This window comes from Neopelma chrysocephalum, unplaced genomic scaffold (genome assembly GCF_003984885.1).
Source record: "Neopelma chrysocephalum unplaced genomic scaffold, ASM398488v2 Primary Assembly neopelma1_64, whole genome shotgun sequence".
In the NCBI taxonomy this organism is placed as follows: Eukaryota; Metazoa; Chordata; class Aves; order Passeriformes; family Pipridae; genus Neopelma; species Neopelma chrysocephalum.
The window spans coordinates 585,839-612,181 of NW_020897721.1; the positions used below are offsets into that span (position 1 = coordinate 585,839).

Below are 26,343 nucleotides of genomic sequence, written 5' to 3' on the forward strand. Positions count from 1 at the left end.
TTGTTGATAATTTTTCATAGGACCCTCATTGCCCTGGGATGAGCATCACTGTAAGATGTGCCTAATTGCTTTTAAATGGGTAGCACTATAATTGTGTATTTTAAGAGAAGTCATCAGCATTCTTGCTTCGTTGTTGCTGTTTTCGCTCTAACACTGTTTTGTACTCATAAAAGATAGTCACATTTAATCAGAACTGACTAATGTATGTAAGTTAGTATTCCCTTGAGGAAAAGTTCTAAATTTCACAGTTTGCTTCAGAGTGTTCTTTAGTCACTTAAATAATTTCAGTCTGTTTATAGAATACCACAGAATTTTGGGTTGCCCAAACAGTTAAGGAATTTGGTAACCATTCATTAACCCTATTGCTTTTTTGTTTCCTGCAAACACAGGGAAGAAAAAAGTTGGATTTAATATATTTTGATATTGTTATTTGAAAGTGTGCTGCTGAAACAAACACAAAAAAAATATTGTTACTTTGAACCTTTGTAATGGGCATTTGTCAGTCCAGTATTATATCATGTTCCTGTCTTACTGTTCATTTAAAAAAACCAAGATTCATAGGCATGTTTATCAAGATACACTGTTAGATGATGAAGTCACAGAGTGCTTGAGTTGGGAAGTTGTTTCTGGATGCTGGTCTGGTCCAAAGCAGGTCCAATTAAGTCAGGTTATGCAGTGCTTAATGAATTCTTAAATAAGCTGTTCCAAATCCTGAATATATGGTTCATATCCCTAAACAAAATGCATAAATCAAGAATAGCTAAATTTGGCTTACAATTTCCTAAAATAAATGGCAGGCCTGGTAGTTGTTTGAATGTTGTGTGTTATGGTAGAATTTGCCTATGTATAGTACTGAGACACACCTGAGATTCTTGGCTTTGGGAAAAATCTTCTGAAACCTCTATAATTTTCTATTTAAGGTGAACTTCACTCATTAAATAGTGATAGTATTTGAACAGGCAAATACTGTCGAGGCTGTGGTACCTCATATCCAGCAATGACCCTCGTGGACACACAGGGGGTTCTCCCACAGCATATGCATGGAATGCCACTCGCACTCTCAGCAGCAGGTTATTGGGAACTGAAGATCCAGACATGGTGTCTTTCTATTTAATAACCCATGAATAGATTTTGCACTGGTTATTAAAATTGTTTCAAGCGTAATACCTCTTTTTAATTGCTATAAATTACTCACAGAGGCTGGTGATCAAAAATCCACATTTGGAGAGACAAAAAGTGTGATATCTTTAAATGTTTGCATAACCATAGAGATGTGATCCTCTCTCAAAGGGGACTGACACTGGGGAAGAACAGCCTGGAACACATCCTGCCTTAGTAACGTATTCTTGTTTTAATTTTTTTTTAATAGACACAACCTTCTCCCAATGAAATTCTAAAGCAGATGGTTGTTCCTTTTTCTTTTTTTTGTTGCAGGGCCTACTTACAGCTGTCTTGTAAGAACACGGATATTTAATATTTATGCAATATGTACATATGCACTGCTACCATTTGTTGTCTCCATCATTTTAGTCTTCCATCTTGCTTAACAAACAGTGTCCAGACTCTTTTAGTTTTACAGTATGGTTAATAGAGGTCTTTCCATCAAAAGAGTACATAATACTGGTACTGATTTTTTTTTGGTGCTGTACCCCTTAAATGTCATCAAGTTTACAAAACTAGGGACATGAACAAGTGAGTTATTCAGTTTTAAAGAAAATAGCTTGGAGCCTCTATCGTATTTAACCCCTCTAAGCAGGCTCAGAAGAAGTTTGAGCTGATTTAATCCTCTTGAGACAAGAGCTTTGACAGAAGTGTGGAAATGCCACTCTGCTTTATTTCTTCATAGCTGAAGCAGCTCCTTTTTTGTGAGTAAAGAGAACTCTCTTGTGCCAGCAGATCATTATTAGTGTAGGTTCTGCGGTACAAAACCTGTGTTTGCTCTCTGTGCCTTAGAGATGCAAAATAAAGGATAATTTTGCCTTTCAACCAACATTATCTGTTGGTTGACAGGAATTAAATGTATGTTGCTGAAGAGTATGGGAGGGGGAAGCCAATCCTGAAAAACCCAAATAAACCAAAACCTCCTACTCTTTCCTGGAGGTTTATTAGATGAACATGATCAAGAGCTATGTATGACTGCAAAAACCACAATGATGATAAATGAGACACATTGTTAAAAAGAAACCACTGATTATTGCCATGCACGGTGGATAAACTGATTTAAAAACTGATCTGGTAGGGAACTTTGTTTTCCCTGTAATTTGATACAACCTCATGAGTTGTTGCTGTAGCTTATAGATACATCTGACCTTTTCCTTCTCTGCTTTTTTTATTATTAATTATGCAATATTTGTTACTAAATGCATGATCTTATTGCAATATCATAGTAACTTAGCTGAGTTCAGCAATAAAGCTTTTTGACTTTATGTAGCCTTAACTTTTAATGGAAATTGTAAAAAATCATGTTTATCTATTTGGAGGAAAAGAAAGCATAGCGTTTAAATCTTGATTACATCTATTTTTGTCTTTATTAAGCACTTACTTAAGCTACATTTTTTAATGTCAGTTTGTAAAAATGATGCTGATAGACAAGGAGTGTTAGTAGTTCGGTGGCAGTATATGACTTTGTCCTCCTGGAGTACCAGGGGATCTATGAGCTTCTGAACATCAGTGTTCTCTTCTGCATCGGGACTGGACACTCATTCACCAGGTGTTCTGGCCAACAGGGCAAGTATATCTGACACACAAGGATATTAGAAATTGTGATAGTAGAAACGCATGAATTGCTGCTGGTCCAGGAGAAAATAGAGGTTAGTGGGATGCTCCAAGCTCTCTTTAATTGTACTGTTAAACCTAACAAATATGTACCTGTGAACTCAACATGTGATTATAAAGATCGTCACAGAGAGAAATAGAATTAGTCTTTTGAGGTCTGTTTTTTCTCCTCTCTAGATTTTTTTTTTTTAATTTTTCTCATTCCCTGCCAAATGCCCTCCCATGCTATTCCACCTTGTCTACCACCTGCTATGCTAGGATTAAAAGCCTGAAGTTAGGTGGAGTTCTGGCATCTTTGCTCCTGTGTCTTCTAGCAATAGTCAGAACAAAGTTTAATGAGCTGAGGAGCTAGTGTATAAGTCACCTTCACCAGCTCACATGGAGTCACTCTAAGTGCTCCTCAAATCTGAAAAATCCCCACAAGGAAATACTTTTGAACCCTTCTTTTGGTGGTTTGAAGCACTCTGAAATAAGTTGGCTTCAAAATACTGTTTAAGAGAGTCTTACTTATTTTCCAAGCTTTTCCCTCATCCTGATATAATTTCAAAGTTTATACAAACTACTGTAGCATCAAATGTGCTGGAAATTAACTTTCTGCAACACAGAATGGAGCAATGGTACAAGAGGTTTAACAGAAATTTTGTCAGAACTGGAGGTTTGAACTTGCAACTGGGGTATGTTGTGACTATTTAAAAATATAATGTGTTCTAATATGAGATGGAATTCATTGGGATATTTTTATAGTTAATAACTCTGTAATTTCCAGTAAGACCAAACCTGAATGCAGATGGTCAGGTTTGTACTTCTACAAGTAATATTTTGTTTATTCTGGTGATCTGGACCGGATGGCACAGTACTTAACTGCATAAACCTTACTTAAAAAATACTTCCTCTTCTACCTGAAGATTGTTTGAATTTTGGGGTGGTCATTTCTGTGATTCCCTGGCACATGAGTGCTCTGGGGGGGCTGAGTGGTGTCTGTGTGTGTGAGCTGGGAGCGGGCTTGGGGAAGGCGTAGGTGGGGTGGAGGGAGCCACGTGGAGCTGTTTGCCCCAAGTTCAGCAGTTTGTGAGCACACGAGGCTGGCAACACGCGGTGTGTGTGCAGCTGGGCAGCTTTATGGGTTTGTGCAGGCCTGATACTTCTGGGAAACATAATATTTTCTGTGTACGTGCTGTCTGGCTGTGCACAGTTGGCTCAGTGTGTTTGAGAGCAGCGTGTCCAAGGTGTGTGAGTAGCAAGTGTACAGAGTGTTATATTGACTGAGCGTGGGCCTGGCACTTTATTCCCATGCATTCCCCCTGGGAAACCCATCACAATCATGCAGGAGTCTGAGCTTCAGTTCCTGTTTATTTTCACTTAGATGTGGGTTTTATTTTATGCAGATACTGTAATGCCAATATTGTTTACCAAGAATGTTTGTTGAATGGAGAGCATTTCAGGGCATATTTTGAAGCAAGTTGATCACTCTTTAAAACACATATAATTTCTAGTGTATTTTTGTTGTTCTGTATGCTTGACTCAAAATCTGTTTTCTGTTCTCAGGCAGCTATAAATGGTGTTATACCACAGGAAAATGGCATTCTGCAAAGGTAAGCACACAGAACTGAAGTATCACATGCAGAGAGTGATGCTGGGTAACAGTCACATTTTTTTCTTCCTGAATCCTAAGAAGATGATGTAATTCTCCTTTTAAAGCTGTTTCTGGAGCCACAAATTCTATTCGTGGCAAAGCTGACTTAACATTCAATTTTTCCCATATTGGTGGAGGACTGGCTCAAACATCTATTCAAATTAATTTTTATTTTGAATTCATTGGTTGCTGGGTCACTCTGTGTGGGGTTCTCTCTACTGCATCTGGATATTGGTATGCTTCTGACTAAGTATTTTCTTTTCCCTTGTGCATTTTTAAAGGTATTGATACTCCATGCTTCCCTGTTCTTGGCCAAAAATGTTTGTATTTTCATAGGTTTTTGTTTTTTTTTTTAAATTGAATTACAGGCAGCAGAAGCTGTGATAGATAAAGTAAGGTTGTTCCCTTCTAAAAGTAGTTTTACTGATTTTCTTTCAGTTTCTGAATTCAATTTTGGCTTGTATATTCATGCTTGGATGTCTTGAAGTCACTGAAGCTTGATCTTCTAAGTGCTGATGAGGCAATTGAAAACAGCAGAACAGGAATTGAGCTACCTGAGAGAGACAGTAAAGTAGTGTTTAAAATTTTGTTCAGAAAAGTACTTAATGTACTGTTATAAAAACTTTAATGATGACAGAAGATATATAATGTAGGTAAAGTGGTGGTTTGACATGTGTGTCGATACTTACTAAAGCTATCATTAAATAGAGTCAGTTTTTGATTGAGGATAAAACTTTATTTGCTCAGTAAAGTTACTAAATATATATTTACTGTAAAGCCTACATAGTCAATTTAAGACCAATTCTTTGTTGTATTGAGCACTTTTTCTACCTATGCTAATAAGTCCTGACCTCAAAGCATTTCTATCCAAAATACCGGAATGTTTGATTGGGTGAAAGAAACTGGGGAGTAGTTGTAGTAGTTCTGCCAGACTTGGATAACATGCTGGTCCAGTGTCCACTTACAGCATTGTTCCACAGTAATTCATCAGTTTTTAGAAATGAGTAGTCAAATGTGTTCCAAATGTTTTTTTTTCTTTTCCCTTCCAGTGGAAGTGGGTTAAAGGGAGGCTTGGTAGACTTAAAGCTTGGTTTCCGGTGGTTTTCATACGAGGCTTATTTTACTGATGTGAGGCTTTTTGTGTTCCATTAGAGGTTGCCAGTCAGATATGTAGGATGCCTTTTATGGTTGAATCAAATAGAATTAATAACTGGACTTGAAGTAAGTTAATTTATTGAAGTGAAAAAAGTACATTTGGTTTTGTAATTCAGTTTTGTTTTATAATCCAGTCTTCAGAATTGGGATATTCATTGCTTCTTGGGTCTATTAACAAAATGGTTATAGTACTTAATTCATAGTTGGCCATCAGATTTAAGATAATAACCTATCACTTGGTAGTTATACTTTTTAAAATCCTGAAAATAAGGCTGTTTGTTGTACTCTTTAGACTTTTGGGCCTTTGACTTTTGAGCCGTGGGTCTCTGAGTGTGGGTCTTTGTAGCTGGGAATTCATCCTTCCGAGGCTGCTGATGTGAGAAGTGAAGGAGCTCCTTGTTTTACAAGCATAACATGTTTTTTTGTTTCAAATGTGGAAGGCACAATAATGGAGTTTGCAATAGCTGTGACATGCATTGCCATCCACGTTTGCACTTTTTAAAGTTCAGGCCTTCTCTAGATGACAGATTTGACTTGCTGTATGAAGCATTTCCATTGAGAGATCTCATGGTATCTTCAAGAGGGACAGAAGGCACTTTTCAAATAAGTTCTGTTAAAGAATGGAAACGAGACAACCTGTGTTTCAGCATTTCCTAAATCCTTCCTTGCTTGGCTTCCATTCATTCAGTGCATACCTTTTCCTGTCTTGCATCCACCATCATGATATCCTATAAGTGCCCAGCACAGGTGATCTTACTGGTAAGAACATCTAAAAGGCAAAGCTTTAGGCTTATTGAATGAAGTGCCAATTTTGATACGGTCATATTCCTTCTCAAGATAATTCTGGTATTAATTACATAGTGATTTTTAGACTGAAATACTTGCTTAAATGCTTGTCTGTCATCCATGCTGATCTCCTGTAGCACTTCTGAGTCCTGAAATGTTAATGTTGCCGATATGAAAGTTATTTTCTAATTACCAATGGTTAGATATATAGTATATTCGTATATGACGGTAGTTATTCGAGAGGTGCGTGCTGTGGACTGTAATAAGTGAATAACACTGTCATTTCACTTTGCTAACTTTCATTTAAATGTATCAAACTGTTCTGTTTAAATCATCTTATCTGCATGTCTTTCAGTGAGTACGGTGGAGAGACTTTACATGGACCAGCCTATGGCCCCACAAGTCATTCTACAGCAGCTTCTTCAACTCCTTCCTCATCCTCAGCATTTCGCCATGTAGTGCCATCTAGACAAATAGTGGAAAGACAACCTCGAATGCTTGACTTCAGGGTTGAGTACAGAGACAGAAATGTGGATGTAGTACTTGAAGACAGCTCCGCAGTTGGTAAGGATTTGTAAAAATTCAACGAAAACTGCTATCCTAAAACAAAAACAAACTAAAAAAATTCAGCCCCCAAAATTCAAATCCTAAAGCAAAGCAAAGCAAAATCCCTCAAAAAGAAAAAAAAAATACCCCCCAAAATGCAGCCTCCGCAGCTACTAACCATTTTGAAATCTCTTTACAGCTTTAAAAAAGCAAAATTTCACTAATCCATTGTAAAGGTTAGTGATCTATCAAATATTTATTTTGAAATCTAGTTTTCTTATGAACTTGCTTCAGAAACCAAATGGAGATTAATGATTAAGTTTAGGCATGAAAACGTAATTTGGGGCAGGATTAGTATAGATGCAATCTGTTAATAAGCGGATGATCTTGGCATTTCCTCTTGGAATCTGTATGGCTTCTCTTTCTGCATAGGATTAGTGACAAGATTAGGGGAGTTCTTCCTGGTGTGAAGAACATCGTTGCATTCTTCTCTGCTCAATTTTTGTTTGATTCTTTTGTTCAAATTAAGATTTCTTTTATCAGTTTTATTGTCTTTGTCCTAAAACTGTTGCATTTTGTTAGAAATATGATATTGTTAGTGTTATTTTTTTACATTCCCCAAACTGTGAGTTAATTTACTTTTGCTAAGGAAGAAGAGGGTTTTGTTTGTTTGTTTGTTTTTTGTTGTTGTTTGTTTGTTTGTTTTTAGTGGAGAGCTTATACAGATCCAAATAAGGAACTACATGAAGAAATAGTTGATCAAAACAATTTTCCATGCTGCAGCCTTTTGTCTGGGATGAAATTTTCAAATTGGAACTTCTGATCCTTATTTGTCTTTTTAGGTGGCTGGTGCCACCTAGTGATGATTAGTTTGAATTCTTGATGTGTGTTCCATGTTTTCCATTGCACTGTTGCATCCATGGAAATTAGACATAAAAATCTGATAAAATCAGGATTTTGCAGCCACACTATTACATTTTTTCTTTTCTTAATAACTTTTTAATGGTTTTTACCTGAAAGCTGTAGGGCAGAGGCAGTTTGTGTCTTCTATATCTTGGGTTATAAAGACTGAGGGCAGCCTTGTGTTTAAAACCTTTGAGTTTAAAGTCCTGAGAGAAGTGAGCAAGACAAATGGTAGAATTTCAACTGTAGGCTTGAGGAAAGAATATTTTTTTGCTTCTTTGGGGATCTGCTTGGCAGGATCCCTGGAGGGCAAATGAGCCTAGGGGAGCTGGTTGATCTTCAAGGACAACCTCTTCAAAGCACAGGAACAGTTCTTCCAACATGCAAGAGGAGCAAACATGGCAGAGGGCAGAAGAGCAAAGAATTCCCAACTGAGCTAAATGCAAAAAGAAAGTACACCAACGGGGGAGAGTAGTGATGGGCTACCCTGGAGGAACACAGAGATGTTGCCAGTGTGCAGGTTTGCAGTTAGGAAGACCAAAGCTCAGGTGAAGCTGAAACCACTGATGGATTAGAAGTGTTTCTGTAAGTACATCAGCATGAAAAGGAAGGCTAAGGAAAATGTGAACCTGCTGTTCCGTGGTGATTGCTGCACTTGGTCTGCAGGAAAATTATGGAAGAAAATCTTCCTAGAAGCACTTTTCGAGCAAAGGAGAGAAAAGAAGGTGATTTGAAACAGCCAGCATGGATTTGCTAAAGGGAAATTGTGCCTAATCAGTCAGCATTATTTATTTGCATTTTGTGATTTGATGACTGGCTTTGTGGACAAAAGGAGAACAGTGGATGTCACTGTGGCTTTAGTAAGGCCTTTAATGTACTCTGCTGTTGTGTTTTTCTATTCATATTGTTAAGATAAGGACTGGATAAAAAACTGCTCAAAATAAATCTCAATCACATCAGAGAAAGGGCTGATATTCTGAAGGGCAAGGCTGCTGTTTAGAGAGTCCTGGACAGCCTGGAGAAATGAGCTAACAGGAGCCTCATGAAGTTCCAAGAAAACAAAGCTGAAGTCCTGCATCTGGGATGGGATAACTCCATGTATCCCCATCTGTGACCTGGCTGAGGACTGACAGGCCTAGAAAGCAACTTAATAATAAAAGGGATCAGCAGTGAACTCTTGCAGTGAGGAAGGCCAGCCATGTCCCAGGCTGTGTTGGCGAGAGTGTAGCCAATGGATCCAGGGCAGTAATTATTATCCTCCATTCAGCACTGGCAAAGCTGCATCTGGAGCACTGAGTTGGATTTTGAGATCCCCAGTGCAAGAAAGGTGTTGATATTCCACAGTTGATATTCCCCCCCAGTCAGGGGTTTGGAGCACAGAGCTAATGGGAGAGGCACAGAGAAATGGATTTGTTCAGCCTGGAGAGAGGCAGGGGAGGGGTACAGACCTTACCTCTGTCTACAGCTACCTGCTGGAGAACACAGAGAAGATGGAGCCAGACTTCTCTCGGAGGCTTATGATAATGAGACACAGTAGACACAATTTGCAACATCAAGAATTCATGTTAGATAAAAGAATTTTTGTTGTTGTGAGGGTGGTGAAGTACTGGAACAAGTTGGCCAGAAAAGTTGTCAAATTTCCATCCTTAGGTGTGTTCAAGAGCTAGCTGGACAAATTTTTGACTAAACTGATTCAATTAGACCTTTGAGTTGGGCTTGGGCCAGATGAGCTCCTGAGGTACCTTCCAGCCTGAATTATTTTATAACTGTAATATAACTAAGGAGAGAGGAGAGCATCAAAATGTACAAAACATCAAAAAAACTGTCAGAGCAGTCAAATTGTATGAACATTCCAGTTCTTTAGGTCAGGCCTATTGATAATGGAATTTGGTATCAAAAATAAGCATCCTCTTTGTTGCTGGCAAAGTTTGGTGCTCCAGATAACATACAGCTGCAAATGTGTGTGTCTGACATATGCAGAATTATCCAAGTATATGACCAAATCATCAAATCCTCCTGTGATTCTCCAATCATTCATGCTTTGTGATTTTTTTTTTAAGCTTCATTTGTCCTTTACTGTTTGAAGTGGGTGTTACAAGAGTAAGTAGACTAAAAATGATTTTGATAGTAAATTTTTCCTTGCTATTGTTTTTTTAATTATAACTCAGTACTGTTTGAAATAAAGCAGTAAATGTGTGTATTTTATGTATTTTCTTTGTTTTTTTTCTTTAGGAGATATCAAACATATTCTAGAAAATGAACTTCAGATTCCTGCATCTAAAATGCTGTTAAAAGGGTGGAAGACTGGAGATGTAGATGATAGTGTAAGTTTTCAACTGTGTTTTCAGTTAACTGAATTCAGAGTTTCAAACTGAGCATCTGTGGGTGGGGATTACAATGCAAGAATTGTGAGTTTCAAACAGTGTCAGATGTCTCGGGTGGCACAAAGAACTCTTAATCTAAAACATCACAGAAAAAAAACCCAACAGGACAAATCACTTTAGTTTGTGTTGGTTTTATGTGTAACGTGGCCCACCTACAAACATGATGTTTTGAAGTTACAGTAAGTTTATCGTGAAACAAAATATTTGGTGATATTGTAAATAAATATCAATAATTAAAAGAAATAAAATAATATGTCAGAATTGGTGAACGTTTTGTATTTATAATGATTTTTCTCCCCTCAGACTGTTTTAAAAAGTCTACACTTGCCAAAAAATAATAGTCTTTATGTTCTAACACCTGACCTGCCTCCTCCTTCTTCAAGTCATTCTGGGTAAGTCTTTTGGCCCTAAGTTCTATTCATATGATTTGGTTTTTTGTGGTTTTTATGAAGCCACGTGTACGTGCAGGGATCTGTAGTCAGTAAATACAAAGCATTTTCACTGCTCTAGTAAGTGTTGGGATGAGCTACATCAGCACCTCGTTGATGAAAAGAAGGTTGTTGGGGTTTTTAAAACCATGGTGTGGTACATGAACGTTGTGGGTACATACAGAATTTTACACCTCCCAGATGTGATAACTTTAATTTAACAGAAGTCCAGTCCCTGTGGAAATGAGAGCTGGCCTTGCATAAGTTGCTGCATTATGTTGGTTCGTTTAGCGTATCTTATAAATCTGTATAAATCATTCCCAGCAGATCAGAATTTTCTTTCTGGAATGTTTGTTACATTATTTTATCTTATCTTCTTGGACTTTTAAAATGTATGTAGAGAGGCTGAATAATTAATTTCCCTTAACTGAGCAGGATATCTTTTATTGCTGATTTGAACACTCAAGAAGTAAACATTTGAGTGTTAATAAGCCACAGAATCATCAAGGTTGGAAGAGACCTTCAAGATTATCTAGTCTGACCACCATAATCAGCCCTGAAACATATCTCCAAGGGCCCCATCCAGACATCTCTTGAACACTTCCAGAGGTGGTGACTCCACCACCTCCTTGGGCAGCTTATTCCAATGCCTGACCATTCTTTTAGTGAAAAAAAAAATTCTGATACCTAACCTGAACCTCCCTTGGTGCAACTTCAGGCCGTTTCCTCTCATCCTTTCACTTGAGACGTGGCAGAAGAGATCGATCCTCACATGACCACAGCCTCCTTTCGGGGAGTTCTAGAGAGCAGTGAGGTCTGCCCTGAGCCTCCTTTTCCCCAGGCTAAACACCCCCAGCTCCCTCAGCTGCTCTTCATCACACTTGTGCTCCAGACCTTTCACCAGCTTTGTTGCCCTTTTCTGGCCACTCTCCAGCACCTCAGTGTCTTTCTTGTCATGAGAGGCCTAAAAGGGGACACTGGATTTGAGGTGTGGCCTCACCAGTGCCCAGTACAGGGGGACAGTTACTTCCTTAGTGTCCTGTTGGTCACACTATTTCTCATACGGGACAAGAGGCCACTGGCCTTAAGTTGGCCCACCTGGGCACACGCTGACTCGTGTTCAACCTCTGTGGACCAGCACCTCCAGGTCTCTTTTCTGCTGTCAGTGAATATTCTGAACGTTTAAAAATGAAATGATGTTTTAAGGAAGACGCTCTTATAAAGTAATTTGCAATTACCTAATTACTTTGGTTTGTTTTCTTTCCTGCCCTTTTTCCCAAAGGCAGTCCTGTATGTGCTTTTTACCAGGAAAATGTGAATGTTATTCGGTAGCCGCTAGAGGGTGCGCAGGAATTGAGCCTGGGAAAGGAGCTGCTCCAGACCAGCCAATGCAGGGAGGGAGGGATGCGCTTGGAATTGGGCAAACTGCATGAATTCCATGTTGTCTAAGAGGGAGTTGGCTTCCTGCCCTTGTAGGCGATAGGGGAATATTCTACAAGTGCAGTCGTATTACTAGTGAAAGGAATTCTTTGGATCAATAGAAGTTAATAACTGACATCCTAATGACTAAAAGTACTTTATATATTACTAAAAGGTACTTGTGCACATTACCTTGTAGTCTGTGGAGGAAATAAGAATGCTGATATGAATTATAAAAACAATAATAAAGAAGAGGAGCATTAAGAAAGGGAATAGTGGCACTTGAATAGAGGCTGGTGAGCTGCACGTGAACTGTATGTGCCAACAGGAGCCGTAGTTGTGTTGGAGGACAATAAGCCATTGTGCTTCAGCAGCTATTTGAAGAACAGTGAAAAAACACTGTAGTTGGTAATTGTTTGTTTCCATTTCCAGTTTCAAAAATTTCTACCTAGGTATTGCTGTATATTGTAATTTGAATGTCTTCAGTTCTGGAAAGAAGACTGGGGTCTGAAGAGTGTTGTTTATTGCAACTGCAGTAAAATATATAACAACAAACTGTTTAAAAACAGTTCCTAGCCTTTTTTATTGGATTAATAGTTTTAAAGAACTTTACTTGTTAGTAAAATCAAAGTGGTTGTTACCTTTTATAGTTTATACTTGTTTCACAGTGGAGATTAGTTCTGGATATTTTTAAGATAAAAGTTGGTAGCTTTGGGATAGCAAATGATGACTAATTAGTGGCTATTTAAACACGGATAATTTGAAGGCTAGATCATCTCCCTGAAGTCATAAATTCTAGATGAAAGGGGAGGTTTGCCTCCAATTAAAGCATCAATGCAGATCAAAACACATCTAATTGAAGCAATGTACCAAACCCAGTTACACTGTTTACTGCCTACTGTTAGGTCAGTTATTATTCAGATTAGTTTGTTACCCACAATTTTTAAAAGCATCTTGCTCACATCTATTATTAATGGATGTTGAAGAACTTTGCCTCTTTACTTTGTGAGTTCATCTGTTGTTTTCTTCAAATGCCTTCTATTTTGAACTAGAGATAAGTAGTTGTGATTTGAATATCTCCAGAAAGTGATATTTGAAAAGGCTGAGATTCCAGTATGGGGTATTTTATCTATCTGCTCTTCTTAAAAGGAACAATCTGGTCTCAGCTCTGTAAACTCCAGTTTGTGCCCATTCTTTACACTGAGGCAGAACAGTGAGACATCCTTTTCCAACATACTGGTAGGTAGGCATGGAAGTTTATTGTGACAGACTGAATAGGCTTAACCCAGTTCTGACTTAAAACCAGCATGTAAATGTATTGGCAAAGTGATCCTGCAGTTTAAACAAATAAAAATCTCCTAGGGCATCTTTGTTCACCAGTGGCCTATCTAAAGCTGTTATAGGTAATAGAAACCCAGTGAATTACTACTGCATATTAGTAAATTGAGGTGTAAGGATTAAATTTAAATGTCAAATACCACCTGTACAGTTCCACCCTGCTTCCACAATTTCAGCTGGCAAATCCATACTTATCCATGCACAATATCCAGAACAATAACTAATGTTCTTTGAGTTGTGGACGTAATGAAATCTGATTTCTAGTGAATTCCTGCCTTCTAGTGAATTCCCAGCTGCTGCAGTAACTCAGTCTTCTCCATCCATGCTTCCTGTGATCTCACCTACCTCTGATGCTGCCTCCAGTTCCTCTTTTTTTTTTAGCACCTGTGTAATATTTTTCCCCTTGCATAGAGCATCCACCTCCAGTTGGCAGTCAGGTAATGTCAAAGGAAAAGTGAAATCATGTGCTGTGTGTAGTTCTGAGATTGTTGGCCAGAGGTCAGATGGATGGAGTATAAAATACTACACTTGTAATACAAGTAATACTTAATTCAACCTTTTAGTAAAGTGGGTGGTAATTTGGGTCCCTTTCCTCTACTTGGATGTTGATTTATACTCATTCTTTGAGAGCTTTCTAACACTGCCAGACCACCTTAAAACTAGTGACTATGTTCAAAAGTTACCAGATGGGACAGGTGGGCGGAGAAGAACATGATTTCCTTTGGAAAACAGTCTTAAAAGGAAAGATGCCAAAGAATGTCCATCATTTAATCATCCAAGGGGAGAGATCCCTTGCACCAGCTTTGTCAGATTAGATTAATCACTTCCTCAGCGTGCAATTCCTTCCCTTTGTTGCCTTGGTTGCTTCTTGAAAGCTGACAATACCCAGTTCAGGAAGTAGGTTTAGGAGAATACAAAAAGAAACATCAAAAGTGTGGGCATGAGAGTCTGGCCGTGGAGTTGAGTCATCCAGATTGTCTGTCCTTTCTATCCTTTCTCTTCTGGGAGATGCTTTTCATCAATTTTTTTGTTGTTGTTGTCATTTTAATGGCTATAATGTATTTTAAATTTATACCTTTTATGCTAAATAGCTGAAAGTCTTAGATACTTTATTATATCTGATGAATCATTGGAAAATTCAAAACAGTTAAGCCCAGGTGCATGCCTTGGGGATTATTAGAAATAACATGTTTTTGCTAAGTGATTGTAACTTATTGAGGAAGTGTAATCATCTGCGTGGATAGGAAATAAAACCCACAACCCCCATCTTTCAAGTAATGGGTCCATATATTGCTGAATGCTTTAGATTGTTGCAGAGCAGTGGTGTTGGTGGTGTAGCATCTTGTATGTTATCAACTGTAGCAGAGTGTTAATTAAGAACGATGTAACCTGCAACTCCAATTATTAGTATTGTCTGTTTAGCTGGACAGGAGCAGTGCCTTGCTTTAGTTACTTTGAAAGCTTCCATAAGAATGGTAAGATTAATGTTTTATTTTCACATCTGCTCATGAGACAGTTTAAAAATCCTGAAGTTTAAAATGCAATAGAATGTAAACAAAAGGGCTTCTGCTCATTTACATGTTAGCCAGATTTGCTAACTGATTGCTGTTTGAACCTAATCTACCACCTCCTGCTGCATTAGCTACAACAAACATTACATTTACATACTGATTTCTTATTTTGTTTTAATGTAAATAATCTGTAATTACAGTAAATTTGGACTTCTGTTGACATGAGCTTGTATAAATCTGTAAGTTTAAAATGGAAATGTTAATTACTTTGTGTCATACCTATTTATATAAAAATCAGAGATTTTGGGGGATATCTCCCCGTGACTGAGAAAAATCTTCCCTAATGGGAAATACTGAATGTATTTCATAAAAACTCACAAAACTGAAATGAAAAGAAGCATTTACTGATCATTGATTAAGGATATACTTTTAGTCTCAAAGTTTAAAATATATTATTAAAATTTCAAAGAAAAATGATACTAAAAAGCCAAGTATTACATCAAAAATCAAAGCATTAAGGCAGTCACTTAACAGTAGATAGAACCAGTCTAGTTTATGTGTTTTATGTGTCCAAGTCTCTTGCTAGAACTGGTCAGAGCAATGACCGTGCTCAGGTCTTTTTTATTTTGTCTGTTCTTGAACTTCTCTTTTGAGTATCAGCGGAGTACCTTAAATGGAAGATTGGTGCCCAAAAATACAGGTTCCCTGGCCTCCTGTTTTGAAAAGTGAATGTATAATCATTCAGCTGAGGTAAAAATGTTGTAATGGCAGCATACCACCTATCAGCAAATGCTTTTGAAAGCTAGAGTCTACAGTGAGGGGAAAATAGTGTTGGCAAGAGTGGCCGACTTTAGTCCTGTTTCTTTTCCCAATAATTCATTCTTAGATTAATAAAATTCTCTTAGCGCTGACGGCAACAAAAAAAAAGAAAAAAAAAGAAAATCTGTCTTGACTTTAGTGGGACCTGGAGTTTGGCCCTGACTTTGTTTTCCTTTTCATGCAGATATTTTATTTGGAAGATTGTAGTCAGCTAATAACATTTTTAGGAAAATTAAACACGATGCAAACATGAAGCCAAAATTTTAGAAATGTGCTACATATTCATAGTCAGTCTTCTCAAAACGCTTGTGTGGACCTAAAAAGAAATAAGGTTCAGTTTACTGTCACTGAGAAGTTTCCTTTAAATACTTTTATATTGTAAATTCTGTCATAGCCTTAATGGCTGAAAATACAATTTTAGGGCATGGTATATTTTGGAAGCAGAGTTCTATTGGCACAAATAATTTGGGGTAATCTACGTCCCCAATTGCTGGAGGAAATTAATATGGGAGGGACTGACATCACTGGCTGTCCAGCTGTGTGTTCAAATCCTGCAGAGGAGCCTTGGTACCAACACTGGCACCAACCACCCATTGGATGTGCCATCAGTTCTTCCTCCCTTTCCCTTTCCAAGTCTTACAGCTGTTAGACCCTGTGAGATTTCGATGTAGGAGCTCCAAGGAGTAGATCAGTTGACCACTGAATGTCTATGTAAGCAGAAGTAATATTCCTCAATATATTATTTTTCTATAATAAGAAAGAAGAATAAAAATTGAACAATTAACCATGCACTTTATTTGCTAATATTTTCAAACCCAGTTTTTACTTAGTTTTTTGCAGGTTTTGTGCTTGTTTTTTTTTAGCTAGCCTAATTTTCAGCCTCTTCTTTCCCTCTGCTTATCTATGAAAATGTACTGAGAATTTGCTTGTTAACAAGCTTAGCTTATGTTGCTTAGAAATCCAGAAGTAGAGGTGTCAAAATTGTTAGTTACTTCAAAAATTAAGGCTTTTAATTTTTAGGCACTTGATTTAAATTAACTCTGTTTGAAGAGTATTTTTTCATTTTCTACATACTTCCTGCTGTCACAAGTGGAAAAACCTTTCCTATGAGCTTTTCTTTCGCATGCTGTATTTTGGGGAGAACTGAAGGGTCTGTATCGTACATAACTGGAGAGACTGAGGGTTTGATCGGACCAGGCTGTTTCCTTCCATGTTTACATCAATTACAGAATGAAAACATGAGTCGTTATCAGTTAGCATCTACAGATTTTTCAGATAGAGTCAAAATTAGCTATAACAGAGCCTTGTGTCAGTCTGTATGGAATCCAGAGCCTTTCACATATGCTGTGATTAATGTTTTCAGAGCAATTAAATATGTCGTTTGCCTCCAGTATTTGCTGAAAACAAATAAAAAATCAGAATCTGAAAAAGCACAGCAGGATATTTTAGTTGCTACCGAACATTTGCCAAAAGAAAATACGGTTATGACAATGTGAAACTTACTAACAATCACATTAGAATTACCTTTGAAAATAGGCATACAACTTTTCAGGACTCTTTTTTTAGGCCTTTTCTTACAAGACTGTGACAAGTTCGGAAAATGTCATGTTCAGCATAGATGACTGCAGTAGAATTTGTAGTGTCTCTCGTGCACATGATCATACTTAGCGTTGACAATGAGTTATATTTATTTTCCATATTACAAAACTATAAAAGACAAGAAATAGAACTTTGTGATTTCATTTTATAGTAAGTGATTAATAAGTTGTCACAGAAGCCAAATAAAGTTGCTGAGTGAAGATATTTTTGTAAGGTAACTTTCCTTGAGATGTTCAAGCAAATTGTGCATCTCTTGCTAAAGCATCCAGTGAGTGTTGTATGAGTTCCTTGCCATCAGAGCAGAAAAACTGCAGATCAGTTGTTACAGTAGGAGTTAAAACTAACACATCATGTCTCAAATAATTTAAGAGTCTTTCTTGTCTTGTATTATAAGATACAGTTATGCTGACCTGCATTCAGAATTTGTCCTTTATTGGTAAGAGGAATGGTGTATTGGAGTGTCATGGAATAGTGAAGATGTGAAATAAAATACCACAGTCTGTCATTCTTTTAAGTGTATGTGGTAAGAAAAAAAAGAAGTGAATAAGCCCAGTTTAATTTCATATGCCACTGAACAGGTCAAGTCTACATAAATAGTGTTTAGAAACAATAGCTATGAGACGGTGTTGCTGCAGTTTTGTGGCCTGTGGAAGATTGTACACAGCCATAGTCACCATGTCTATAACTTAAGTCCTGCATTCTATTTAGAAAAGTAGATAGCTGCATAATTTTGTACCTAATTAAGCAAACAGGATGCCTTTTGTAACATCCAGAGGTTTTATTCACCTGGAGAATCACAAAAAAAACCCAAGCTTGTGACAACATGAAAATAGTTGACCTGTTTAAACTGGATCTTAAGATTTTATTTTTTTTAATTACTAAATGTTCAATACCCACACAAGAAATTTTCCTGTGGTTACTTTTCCAGTTCTAATTAGCTGGGTTTATGTGCTTTGAATGAAACTAGGTGGAAGAATTTCTATTTGGTTTCTGCCTCAGGTAACCTTAGGGAAGTGAGAGCATGCTTTGCCTTGTTCCGCTTACCATCAGTTCTTAATGTGCATCATAGCTTGATATTTTGTCTGGTCATCAATATACTGACAAGCCTGGTATTAATGGCATTATGAGTGCTAAATACACCCAATGTTTGTGAAGATAATGTGACTCTCTCGATTTTGAGAATACTTAACATTAGAACAGCTTTAAAGGCTGCAGTCGCCTTATTAAGGAAGGAGTTCAGGAATGGCCTTTGGTCATTCTCAGCATGCTTCCTTGCATTTAAGAGTGAAAAGAGAGATGATAATGTTGTGCCTGGACTTGTTCATGTAGAGTTTGGGGTACCCTGGGGTTTTTGCATCTAACTGTAAAACAAGCTATAACATGCTTATCCCTGATTTTCTTGTTTTTCTTTCAACCATTTCAGGGCCCTGCAGGAGTCATTAAATCAAAACTTCATGCTGATTGTCACCCATCGAGAAGTCCAGCGGGAGTACAACCTCAACTTCTCAGGAAGCAGTACCATTCAGGAGGTGAGTGCTGTTTCACAGCTGAAGAATAAATGTAGCTCATTATAGTTAATGCCAGCTCTGTTAAAAGGAGTTTGCATGGTCTTGATGGATATTCCTTCATTTTATTAGTCTTTTTTTTTTAATCAACTGGATCATCAAGATTGCTGTAATTTAATTAAAGAACTTGGTCAGCAAAAAGGTTTTCTATTAAATTAGACAGAAAGGATGTTTCTTTTTACAACATAGTAGCAAAATACATGAACAGTATTTATTGAGTTGTCCAACTTACCTTTTATCTTTAAGCCTCTTGAAGCTCCCTCTATCTTGTCTTCTTTTAACCAGCTCCATCTCCATTTTATAGGCACCTCAACTGGTTGCTGTTAGAGAGCTGTAATTCTTGCTGGCTTGGGAGCCAAATGGTTTTGTGTATAATGGACGTTGCTGCCATTCTGTGGAATGGCCAGCAAGGGGTGATATTGGAGAGAACTTCATCAGAATTAAGTCCTATAGGAACAAATATCTCTAATACGACTCTGGACTCTCTGAATTTAGAACAAGCAGATCCTTGCATATTTTTAAAACTCCTTTCCAAAACAAAGGTTATTGTTCAGTGCTCCATGCTCTGTCTAATGCCAGATGTTTTGGATGTTATTTTCCATATAACCCACTGCTTTCTGGAAACACGACAAACAGCCTAGAAATACGAATCTTCACAATTCACATTACAAAACATTAAGATTAAATGTTTGCTTTTCAAATTAAATGTATGTTTGCTATTATTGGTCTGAACACTTCTTTCAGTCTTCTCAGATTGAACAGATTTTATTGAAGTTTTTCACGTCACATGCTGACATTGTAGACAGAATTAATTTAAGTTCTGTAATGTTAGCTATGGGAGCAGTATCTCGTGCAACACTAAAAAATGATAATTAACTGTATTCATTAAGAATTGTATTAAGAATACTGTTATTCTTAAGATCTAAATTGTGATCTTTCTCCTGCTTAAAGCCTGTTTTCTACTTTTTATTTTTAAACCTACTATAGTAATTTATGTTTTGGATTTTGTGGTAATACAAATAAATGTGTTTACATCAGTTTGATTTTTGAGGGGCTAAGCTCTGACTCTTTACAATTAAACAGAATTGGAATGTTTATGGAAATAAATGATCAAAACGTGGTTTTAATTTTAAAATGGTGAGATTGTAAAAGAAAATACATATGTACATATTGTCAGTTTGAATTTTATCTGTGCTGTATCAATTTCTTCTTTGCTGGTGGGTCTTACCTGGCTTAAAGGAACCAGAAAGCTGTGACAGGGGAATCTCAGCTGCCTTTACATGCACTGAAGTTCTTGTTTGTTGGTAATGGCAGGTTACAGTTAACACATAACCTGTCAACGTAATTTAAAAGTCAGTTATGATTTTCCCCACTAAACAACCAAAATAAGAACCCCCCAGCACCCCATCACCAGCATGAACAGGAAACCTTTCTCTGCCTTTCTTGTATCTAAGTGTCACATCCGGTAGAGTGTGTAAAGTTAAGAAGACCATTTCAGAGGCTAAAATGAAAAGAGTTTTCTGGCCCTTCTTGTGCCGCTGATGCTGAACAGGTGAATGTTCCTGTCTGTGCAAAGTCTCCTGGAAATCCCTGGGGATTTGGCTGAGGTAAAAGGGTTGCAGAACATTTGTCTAATTATACAAAACAAGCACTGTTTTGTATGTTACCTCCCTAATGGCTTCTTAATTTAATTTTTTTTCTTTTAGCATAGAGTGATCATTTTAACAAATGATTGATGAATCAATCTAGTTAGGCCTTGTGATTTGGAGGAATCAGTGGTATCTTACCTTCTCTCCTTTGTCTCCATTCTCTCCAGGGACTGTTAGATTATTTTTTTCTTCACTCTTGTTCGCACTTTAACAAATTAATAGTTTACTTTCCTTCTGGTGTATTTTTGTAATGGTGGAGAAGCTCAGTGTGAGATGCAGTTGCCAACCACAAGAGGGCAGGAAGGACTATTCAATTATTCCCTAAAAATGCTGCTCAGTGTTTTCAAATTAGCTTCTGGTATATTAACAAAAAGGAGTATAATGGCCAAGTTATTGTTTGATTTACAGATAATTGGCATATTGCAGGGAGGAGACTTAATTTCACCCTTTTAAATTAAACAGGGAGATTTAAAAAGACATAAAATATTCATTAATGTTCAGTGATTATAAAGCAGTGGCATATATTTATTCTACCTTTATTACTGTTTCGATGGGAAAATACTGCAAATATTTCAGAAATCGACTTGGCCATACTGACAAGTTGAAATGTTTAAGCAGTGTTAATGCAATCTACTCACACGCTATATCCTATGCAGAAAGATTCAAAATGACTACATCAATTATTAAAAGAAGTATTTAAAATTCTATAAATGTTCTACTTCTTGCCACAGTTGGGTGCAACTGTCTCTCCAGCGCTAGTTGTTCAGTTTGGTGTTGTTATTATTAATACTGGGCATTTTAAGGAATATATTTTTTTCCAAGTGTCTCAAAAAAACCCCAAACTCACACCAAAAACTCAACCCCACCACCCTTTCAAAACCTCATAAATATTTTGCAGTGGATTAAAAGCAAAATCCAGTGAGTTCTCTCATGTGTTCCTAAACTACTATTTCTTCAGTTCTGTGCTGTCTTCTTTTTATTGTTTAGAATGCATGTTTAATAGTAAATGATATTTGGATGAATTTTTTTTTTTTTAAGAAATTGTGGTGTTTGGTGGGGAAACAATTTCTCTGAGAGAAGCCTGGAGCTGTAGTGCTCATGTCTGCTTCTACAATTTCTTCCATGTTAATTTAATAGTTGGATTTTTGGATGGTACTTGAAAACGCCTTTTTTTTTTTTTTACTGTGCTTTATCTAACTTTGTAACTGTTTACATATTAATTTTTAATTTCTCAGCTTAAAAAATATAAGTTACATTCAGTTATATTGTTGTGGGATTATGAGTTTATACAGAATCTTTGGAAATGAAATAAAATATGAAACAGAACATGTAAAAAATTCTGGATATTCAATTTTTAATTTTATTTTTTTTTAGTTGAGGAGGGTAGTAGTTAACTTGGAAATTAAATAATAACATGGTGGTCTAAATTGCAAATTAATCTGTGTCACAGGTTTCTGACATCTGTTTGTTCTTGTAAAATTGCAGTATTAAATTAATTCTGTGCAGATACTGTTCTGGGAAATATCATAGTTACTTTTTTCCATGATCTGCATTTTAAAGTGGAAATTAGTAGGTTTTATGCCAGTTTGGAGACTGTAAATGAATAAATTTCCAGTGTATTAGATGGTTAAATAAGAATAAGTCTAACAAATTGAACTCCTAATACAAGACTAAAAGGAGTTTTCTACCTAAGACTTGCTCTTTATTCTGCTGAGATAATTTGTAGAGGCTGTCTGTAATTAAAGAGAATTTTTAAGTTTAGGTTTGAGAAGCTATGTGCTAAATTATTACAAGACATTGCCACAATCAGGATAACTTATTTTCTAGGTATTCTTACCAATTTATTCTCATTTAGAAATGAACATTTCTACTACTTTTCATTTTTGCACATTGTAGTTGTATTATTTGACAGAAACGAAGGACAGCCCTTTTCAGAGGGGGCAATATTTAAATGTTTCATGGAAAGCAAGTTTGCGTTCTGATCCTGGAGCAGACAAACTAATTTGCGAAAAACTTACTGGATTTGAGTTCTTGTCACAATAGTGTGCTCTCTGCTTTTTGTTTAAGTCACTGCCATAGGGGAAAAAAAGCAAACATTTTTAACAAGCTGGATAGCTCCAGTTAGTTATAAACAAGGAGTTTTAAATTGTCTGTTTTACTTTTGATACAGACTTTGAAGCCTTTTTGTGATTCCCGTGTGCAGGATTACAGAAATGTCCAGTTTACACAAGCTGTGGCTGCTAAAGGGTGGACGAGTTAAATATGCAGAATCCTCGGTCCTCTCACAGATTGGTGATTTTATTTTGTAACTGCTGGAAATTCCAGTTGAGAATACTGTGTAAAGCACCTACTGGGCACTGTAATTCTCAATAAAACATAACATTATGCAAACAATGCAAAGAAAATGGGTCCTTAAGTACTGGCTGTCTCTGCATAGCTGCCTCTGCTCTTTATTCCATTCCTTTAGCCAATAATCTAAACGGGGGCTGCCTGCTCAGCATCCCTGTCACCTGTGCTAGGTAATATATTTGTTCTCTGTTCCCTACAGACTTAACTGGCTAAGGTGGAATATGAAAAGCAATGTATCCAATAGCACTCCAGGCAGGAGGAGGAACTATTTGTGCATACAACTGCTTGGGCTGAGATAAACTGTAAAGTCTGTGTTGACAGACCCTAATGACAATTTGAAGTCCTTTGTGATGAAATTTTTTTAAACTATTTTGATAAGTGGACAAATGTTAAACAAGGTGCAAACCCACTGTTTGTGAACATGCAGGCAGAAATCTGATTTAAAAGGCCTAAATGAATATAATATATCAATGTAGATAAGCAGATGAATTACCTGCAGCATGCAGGAAAATAATCCGGCTGAAGGTCTTGTACCTTTTTCAGATCTGTTTTTTGATATCTGAACAAAATATTTTCAAGCCAGTTGTTGTTGAGTGAGATCATTCAAAGTAAAGGTCAGACACTGACATGAGGACATGAAATGTATGTGTAAATAATGTTATTCTTTTAAATGTAACTAAGTGATTACAGTAACATTTGCCAGAATATAGACAGATCCAAGTACATACATTACCAGTTTCAGAAACAGTTGTTTTATATTTTGACATTTTTTACTTGCTTTAAAATTGTTGAAAACTATTCTTTTTGTAATAAAAATCAGTAACTAACACTTTTTGGTATTTAATAGGAGGTGCACAAACGTTCTATTGTTCAAATATTCTTGGTATCAGAGAAGCTGGTAAAATACATCGCTGTGCTGATTGTACACAAGAGCAGTATAATGTTTTTGTGAAATTTGAACATTTTGTTTGCTTTTTAAAGAAATCTATCATGTTAAAATTGTATTCAATTTATAACAAGTCAGAACAACAGTATACATAATTTAAACATCTATCACTGTGATAGCCTCAGTGTTCTACAGTGATAAATGAGTACCAGCTAGCAAGCCAGGCTTTGACTTTTTGAACAAGGAGAGAAAAATCTTATCTTTAAAAAGCTAAATCAACTTCTTGATTTGTTTTTTTGCCTTTCTATTATAGAAAACCAGCACATTGCTAAAGTAAAGTGTATTTGCTGAAAGAAATCCTCGATAAACTTTTTGAAAGTGGTCATGTGTTGGAAATTATATGAGAAGGAAGTTCCTTGGGAAATGAAAATACCCTTTATGTACCTGTTCAAAAGTGATAGCTTTATTAGGCACTTAAAATATCATAATACCTGACTGCAGAGATCTGTTTCGAAGAGAGGCATATAACTATTATTCTTTTTCTTTTTATGCAACAGAAACAGCAATAAGAGATAAAGAAAGGGCACTACTTCTCACTTAATTATGAAACTTAATATATTCCTGACAGAATATGTTTCATAACCTGTAATTTGGTTTTGGTGGGTTTGGATGTGCATATCATTAAAGAAACGATCTTCAGTTATTAAAAACTAGTAAACATGGACATTTTTATATGCAAGAAAAGGCAGAGAGTAAATAATTGCACTGGTGACCAATACTGTAATAATCCTGTTTTACAATATGCACTTGACAGGTTGTAATAGTGCTAATTGAAGAGACTAATTCACACTTGCTTCATTCTATTCAAAGGCAAAATCAGCAGCTTGTTTTGCTTTTGACCAGATGGTCCTGATGAACACCTACTGTGCACTTTAAGTGCTTTACTAGAATTACAAAGGCTGGGGGCTGCATCCGACTCAAAATGATTTGAGAAGAGAAAAAAACCTCACTGCTCAATGGATTTGGTGCAACTAAATTAATTCTAGTGGACCCATTACACATTGAGCCCCCTTTTCAAAGTGCTGAGCCTCCTCGTTTGTTCTGTAGCAATGAGAAAGTGAAAGGCAGATTACTGCAAACAGAAATAAAAAAAAAGTGCTGTGAAAAGGAGAAAAGAGGCCTTGAAGCCTTTTCATATCATTTGGGTTTTTCAAGTGCGTTATTTTTGGGGAGGGTGGATGTATGAAAAGCCAATTGGAGTTTTTTTTGTTTTAAAGTGCGCTATTTAAGTACTATGAATATAAAAGCAAGAGCAACAGTTGACTGAGTTTACTGTGGTAAAGCTTTGTGTCCAAGGATGAATCAAATTCATTATAGTCAATGCTTTGTATTTTCATATGAATGTAGGGTTAGTTTCACAAGACTGTGTCTGTTTAGGATAATTATAATTTAATATTTTCCTTTCATAAAGTTATCACTGTAGTTTATCTAAAATTTGTTGAAAGCAGGGTTTTTTCCTTGCATAAATTTAGAAGCACTCAGAGTTGAAAACTGCAAAGGAAGCTGTTTGATTTGCGAGGGAAGGCGAGGCAGGTTCCAATAGCGTCGAAGCATAGATTATTATAACTAATTAGAAGTCACACATCTGTTAGCTTTCAGTTTGTCAGCTTGTAGTTTAGTGTGTATGTTTATATCTCTCTTCTTCTTTCTCTCCTTCTCTGTCTCTTTACACTCTGTCCGTAAGTGTTGTTGGATTGGAGAGAAACTCTCAAAAGGATAAGGATCAATTTATTTGAATTTGAAAATAATGAGGAGTCATTGTTATAATTTTGGTTATGGGTTCGGCTCTGTAAATGCTCAGTCATGTGAGTTGTCCTTGTTTTAGAAGTAATCATGTTGAATTGAATGGCTTTGCTCATGTAATTTAAGGATGCTAAGGATTTTGGGGATCAAGACCTAATTTAAAACCCTGAATTTTTTAAAAACTGCAATTAAAACCATCGCTTGCAATTCTGATTTTGAATATTTGCTGTGTTTTACTTTCGAGGTGGTGAATTTTTATGCAAGGCTTCTATCATAATGCTAGCTATTAAAAAGGTGTTAGCATGAAATGACAAGAAAACCTAAGCAGCTTTATGAACATATTAAACAGCTATGTCCCTAGTTCCTGTGCTATTTAAGGTGGGAAAGCAGTACTCTGTAGCTAAATAGCATAGTGATGTTATCTGTGTAAATTATATTTAGTTGAATAACAAATGAAAAATTAAAGTTAGCATTTTTTTGCAATTAAAAAAATTAATTTACAGCTTGTAAATTAAAGTGGTTTAGAACATGGTTTAACCTCTCTATCCTGTGTTAACTATAATATGATCACTTCTATTATTGCATGATATACACTTATATTAAAAAAACACAATCGTTGAATTGCTGATTTGTTTTCAAACAATGAAATTTGTATTTGTGCAAATTATAGTAGGCACAGTGTTCTCTCATGTTTTCTCATCAAACAACCCAATTATACTTATAAATAGTGAGGTGCTAATGAACTGTTGTTCTGGAAAAGTTGATTTTTTTTTTTTTAACTTGAGTAAGAAAGGA

General features: G+C 36.5%; 1 protein-coding gene across 1 annotated transcript in view; it reads left to right on the top strand.

Annotated features, from left to right (window-relative positions):
- Positions 1 to 26,343, top strand: part of FAF1 (Fas associated factor 1) — a 157,059-nt gene that overhangs the window by 29,947 nt on the left and 100,769 nt on the right. The window contains exons 3-7 of the mRNA XM_027683114.1: positions 4,321 to 4,367; positions 6,705 to 6,913; positions 10,031 to 10,122; positions 10,486 to 10,574; positions 18,720 to 18,825. Of these exons, the coding sequence (XP_027538915.1) occupies positions 4,321 to 4,367; positions 6,705 to 6,913; positions 10,031 to 10,122; positions 10,486 to 10,574; positions 18,720 to 18,825 (543 nt within the window). The remainder of the gene's footprint in view (positions 1 to 4,320; positions 4,368 to 6,704; positions 6,914 to 10,030; positions 10,123 to 10,485; positions 10,575 to 18,719; positions 18,826 to 26,343) is intronic.